Source organism: Boleophthalmus pectinirostris, unplaced genomic scaffold (genome assembly GCF_026225935.1).
Source record: "Boleophthalmus pectinirostris isolate CB_2022bp ecotype Guang Dong unplaced genomic scaffold, ASM2622593v1 HiC_scaffold_2, whole genome shotgun sequence".
Classification (NCBI taxonomy): domain Eukaryota; kingdom Metazoa; phylum Chordata; class Actinopteri; order Gobiiformes; family Gobiidae; genus Boleophthalmus; species Boleophthalmus pectinirostris.
Window position 1 is genome coordinate 4664275 of NW_026571152.1, and position 6000 is coordinate 4670274.

At 41.3% G+C, this 6000-nt stretch overlaps 1 protein-coding gene across 1 annotated transcript in view; it reads left to right on the forward strand.

Annotated features, from left to right (window-relative positions):
* Positions 1 to 3520, forward strand: part of LOC110163789 (D(4) dopamine receptor) — a 30763-nt gene extending 27243 nt beyond the window's left edge. The window contains exon 5 of the mRNA XM_055156014.1: positions 2734 to 3520. Within this exon, the coding sequence (XP_055011989.1) occupies positions 2734 to 2951 (218 nt within the window). The 3' untranslated portion in view covers positions 2952 to 3520. The remainder of the gene's footprint in view (positions 1 to 2733) is intronic.
* The last annotated feature ends 2480 nt before the right edge of the window (positions 3521 to 6000 follow it).

Here is a 6000-nt window from a genome sequence, read left to right on the forward strand (position 1 = left end):
ACTGAACCAGGACTGAACCAGGTCTAAACCAGGAATAAACCAAGACTAAACCAGGACTGAACCAGAATTGAAGCAGGTCTAAACCAGGACTGAACCAGGACTGAACCAGGACTGAACCAGGACTAAACCAGAACTGAACCAGGACTAAACCAGGTCTAAACCAGAACTGAACCAGGACTAAACCAGGACCAAACCAGGACTAGAACTTGGAATCTAGGACCGCCCCTGAGAGAACCCCGAGTGCGATCGGGCGTCAGCTGCGTTTATCTCGGTGGAGCTCGGACTTCTGCGTCGGTCCTTTCGCTCAGGATCACGGTCTACGCGGGCGCACCTCCGGCGTTTCACCGCTGCTGATATCGCGGTGATTTTAGCAAATTTGTATGAAGAAAAACGAAAAAGCCACCATTTCAATCCAGGTTAAAAAAGCATTGTGACGCGCGTTACTGACATATGTACCAAGTAAAATAATACGCGCGCGGAGCAGCACGTCCTGTGCGTGTAGATTTCAGAAAATAGGATCCATCCTATTTTTTGACGCTCTACACGAGCGTCGGCGCATATCCCCGTCAAAATCCACAGAGAGCATGGATCTGTTGTTGTATTTGTGCATTTACCATCAGCACATTGTGCTCCCTGGGCAGTTGTGGATCATGTGAAAGAGCCCAGATCCACACAGACTGTTAATTAGTGCTTTGAAATTTACTTTTGAAATCCTTGCGTTTGCCGTGGTCAGTCTGTACAGAAGGGAAATACAAGCAGCTAAACGCGCCCAGTCAAGTTTGATTGACTTTCCCATTGAGAGACACAAGAGCCCGTACGTTCCGCTAAAGCTGCCGGTGGAGTCGCCTTCGCGTTGACACGCGGCTGTGGTTTCGTTAAGTGCGAGCAGATCGTCACTCGTCAGGTGAAAACAAACTCCGACGTTTAACTGAACCCCAACAGTGACGTACGTCGTTCATCACACATAATTTGAACAAATTCACGTTCAAGTTCTTGATTTACAAAAGTGTTGCGTTCAGTTCAAAGTTCACTGAAAAATGAACGTGTTCATGCACAACACTGATGATTTGTCAGTTTCACTTACAAGTAAAATGATGGTAAATGGTCACATTTTTATACAACACTCACACACACACACACACACACACACACACACACATACACCAGTGTATGCACACACTCGACCGATGATGTTTATGTTGAGAGCGAGATTCAAAACGCCAGTCTTAACCTAACTACCAATGGAACGTTTTGTACTTAAAATATGAAAACACATTTAACTACATTTAAAATAAGAAAAACAACAAGTCTTTGCACTTAAAAGAAGAAACAAAATCGAATGTTGCTAGAAATAAGAAAAAGACACTTATTCCATCGGTAGATACTTTTACTTGTCAAGTTGAATTGACTCAGTAAAGTCAAATGTCCTTAATTGAAGTCATTTTAAATTGTGTAGATATAACTTTTTGCAGTGTAGGCCTGTTTTGAAGCATGATATATCGCTACAGAGACGGTGCGATAAACGATAACGATACAAAAGCAATAATGCAAGATAATCCCATCCACCCATTCATTTTCTTCCACTTATCCGGGGCCGCGTCGTGGGGGCAGCAATCTAAGCAGGGACTCCCAGACTTCCTTGCACCAAAGACCCAGTGGTCTCCCATCCAAGTACTAACCAGGCCTGACCCCGCTGATCGTCTGAGATCGGACGAGATCAGGCTTTAACAAACTGGTACAGCCACTTAGACAAACTTTGATCCACAAGGAAAACTACTTGGACCTAGTAGCTCACATATCACAAAATAATATAATAAGAGTAAAAATGTAAATGGTAATAATAAAATCTAAAGTTGCAAAAAAAAAAAAGCAAGAGACAGGTGTCAAATAAGGCATAATTATAGAAATATAAATGTATAAGTCAAAATAAAACTGGAAATAAGTAATAAAATATCTCAGCAATATACAAGAGGACATAAGGAAAAACAGTGTAAAGATGATACGATGATTGACAGGACACAAGGTTATCTGCTTCATAAGAGTCAGTTGTTGTTCAGTTGTAGGGAGTATTATTTGTTACATAAAGATGAGTTATTGTACAGTTATAGGGAGTATTATCAGGTTACATAAGTGTGAGTTGTTGTACAGTTGTAGGGAGTATTATCTGTTACATAAAGGTGAGTTGTTGTAGAGTTGTAGGGAGTATTATCATGTTACATAAGTGTGAGTTGTCGTACAGTTGTAGGGAGTATTATCTGTTACATAAAGGTGAGTTGTTGTTCAGTTGTAGGGAGTATTATCAGGTTACATAAGTGTGAGTTGTTGTATAGTTGTAGGGAGTATTATCTGTTACATAAAGGTGACTTGTTGTAGAGTTGTAGGGAGTATTATCTGTTACATAAAGGTGAGTTATTGTACAGTTGTAGGGAGTATTATCAGGTTACATAAGTGTGAGTTGTTGTACAGTTGTGGGGAGTATCATCTGTTACATAAAGATGAGTTGTTGTACAGTTGTAGGGAGTATTATCAGGTTACATAAGTGTGAGTTGTCGTACAGTTGTAGGGAGTATTATCTGTTACATAAAGATGAGTTGTTGTACAGTACAGTTGTAGGGTAACTTGGTTTTCTGACATGAATGACAAAAAATATCAACCTTTTTCACAATATTCAAATTTTTTCCGACGGACCAGTAAAGTGCATTGACTCATTTTGTCCCTGCGTGTCTCCCGTAGGTTGCTTCCTGTTTTGCTGGACTCCGTTTTTCGTCCTCCACACCCTGAGAGCCCGCTGTCAGGACTGCCACATCCCTCCGGTCCTCATGAGCGTGGTCACGTGGCTGGGTTACGTCAACAGCGCCCTCAACCCCGTCATCTACACCGTCTTCAACACCGAATTCAGGAACTACTTCAAAAAGTGTCTGCGAAGATGCTGTTCCTCCTTCTACACGTGAACTGACCCGATGTATGGACTTTGTCAGAGGAAGAGGTTGCATTCACGTAACATCACAGCGTTGTAGATTTCCGATAGTTTCAAACGGAGCTGGAGGACAGGTTAGAATTCTGTAGCGGAATTTGCTGTTTGAAGGGCCTGTATTACACTGTTTTCTGCTCTATGTTCTAATGTAGTTTCTTCATCACAAACAGAAATGGAGCTGTGTTTTGTTTCATTCACATTTTTAACACACAAACCATGCACATTTAGGCTGCATTCTCTCAAACAGAAAACACTCCAGACATCTTCACTAGAATCATTTGGATAATTTCAGCCCTGGAATTGTCAATTAGAGGTCCGCACGGGACAGAATTTTCAGTCCCGCTCCCACGCTGCGCAGTCCTGCTCCTGCTTGTTCCCACAAAGAATTGTAATTTTCAGTCCCGCTCCCTCCCGCATCTGCGATATTTTGTCTCGCTCCCGCCTGCAAGTCCCACAGCATGGGAACCTTTGCTTTCTAAAGCTCTATCAAACACGGAGAAGCGGAAGGAATTGGGCTGCGTATGGGAGGAGGCGCGGTGGGCAGTCCAGCGGCATGGTTAAGTCCTGGCTAAATCCTGTTTTAGTCCTATATTAGTCCTGGTTTTAGACCTAGTTTTAGACCTGGTTTTAGACCTGGTTTTAGTTCTGGTTTAGTTCTGGGACTCTCCGCGCAGGGTACAGGACAGGGGACAGTCTGTTGCTTAAAATGTTTTTATTAATACCAAATAAAATATTCAGCACAAATTATGTATGATATGCTTACATTCATCATTTGTATATTTTACTTTACACTCATATTTAATTTGTGGGGCTGCAGTTTATTATCCCACCCGCCCAGTCCTGCGTTGTGCAGTCCTGCTCCCGCCCGCACTCCCAGTGAGCTTTCAAAATGTGTCCCGCGCCGCACTGTTTTGTGTCAGGTACCACAGGGCTCTATTGCCAATCTCTACTGAACTAAAGGTAAAAGGAGATGGAAACTTAACTACCACTACATGACATCACAAGGTGGAAGAGAGCATTTTCAGCTTCAGAGATGTAGACAGACTAATAATAAAGACTTAGGTTACGTTTACACTGAAACAAATCACTGTATCACTGTATCAGAAACGATTTGTGTCCAGACACGTCATTTCTGTGTCCGCAGTCCTTCCCTATCCACACAACTTTGAGTATATTTGTTTACGTTTTACAGAAATTTAATTTAAAACCACATGGCTCATTTGCATAAACTAAGCGCTCAGAAAACACTAAAGGACATGACTCAGTAGAATACATGTGTTTTTTCTGTGACAGAGGGGTGTTCTCCTGATAGTGAGTCTGCTCTGTGTAAGTAGTTAGAGCTCCCCTGTTTCCTGTTTGTCCGTTGTTTTCCACAATAGACCACATGACCGATGTCACAAACCCAGCGAATCAGGAAGGAGCAAGTCACAGTGACATGGTCCAATAAGGATTCCACTAGAGATCCTACGTCAGCGTATCAGTGTTTTCAGGCGTCCACACTGTGCCGGATCAGATCTGAACTCAGATGAATTGGTGGGAGCTGGCGACACCAGGTCGTTCCATCTCTGGAACCGTTTTCCATCGGATTAGTGTGAACGAACACTGTATCCACAACGAAAATGACTCGAATATGTACTAGTGTGGATGGGCCTTTACTCAAACATGTGTAAATGAAACAAAACACAACTTTAGGTATATTTTTGATGAGGTAACAACAGGAGACAATTTTGTGTGGGACCTTTAACTGTCACATGAAACAAAAACTGGCACAAACTTGAGCGGTTTCTCTGTCTGTATAAATAAACTAAAGAGAAATGATTTTTTCATGATGTGTTATAAATCTGAAGAACTGCAAAGGCCCCTTATGAGTGGCAGTAGCTCATTTGGTAGGAGCATTTGTCCACTGATCTGAAAGTTGGTGGTTTGAATTGTTGTGTCCTTGGGCAAGACACTTAACCCACCTCGCCCCTAGTGTCTGTGTACACTGGTGTGTGAGTGTGTGTGTGTGTGTGTGTAAATGGGTGAGTGATTCCTTGTTGTAAAGTGCAATATAAAAATGTGACCATTTACCATTTTGACCATTTATTATGCAGAATTGCCTCTTGTGAGCTTTAAGCCACGTTAGAACGCTGTTACCTCCTCAAAAACACACCTGCTGTTTTGTTTCACTCACATACTTTAGTAAATCATTCAAGTCAACAGCTCCTTTTACTTTTTGGTCAGTTTACTTTTTGGTAATTCCAGGTCTGAAATCATCCAAGTGATTTTAATGATGATGTATGGAGTTCAAAAACACAATGGAGCACTTCCTGTATTGACATCACAAGGTGGAACAGAGTGTTCTTTGTTTGAGAGAAGAGGTCAGCCTAAATATGCAGCGTTTGTGTGTTAAACATGAAACATGCTTGAATGAAACAAACACACCTCCAGGTCTGTTTGTGAATATTAAATATTATAACATGGATTCAAAATAAGCGTAATATGGCCCTTTAAGTCACAAGATTAATGTGGTAAGTTATGGTATATGGTATGGTGTTTCAAATGTTCAACATTTGTGAATCAAAAGTTTAGAAATTTCTTTCAGAAACAGGGAATCTCCTGTAGGGTTACATAGTCCCCAGCCCTCCATCTGAAATTCATCAAATCCTAGAACGTGAACGCAGCCAATTACAAAGAGATATGGACAATAAAGTTGACGACAGCAAAGTCTGTTTAAAAAGAAATGCATTTTGTATATTCAGCTGATACTTTGCAAATAAAAGTTTTCATATCTAATCTTTTGGTTTTTCATGAGAATAATTTGATTTGAATCTTCTACCTGTAGCTCTCTATTACGATGTAGTGTTGGTCCAGTACTAAAGTTCTTTTCTACTCCCTGTATGTGTGTAATCCCTCAGAGGTGCAGGTAGGTTCCAGTGATCCAGGGTGTATACTAGTCTATGTGCTCTTATACTTGTTCTGATACAACTCAACATCATTCTGAAGACATTCAGGAAAGGCTCATTTCTGTCCTGTGAATGGGACTT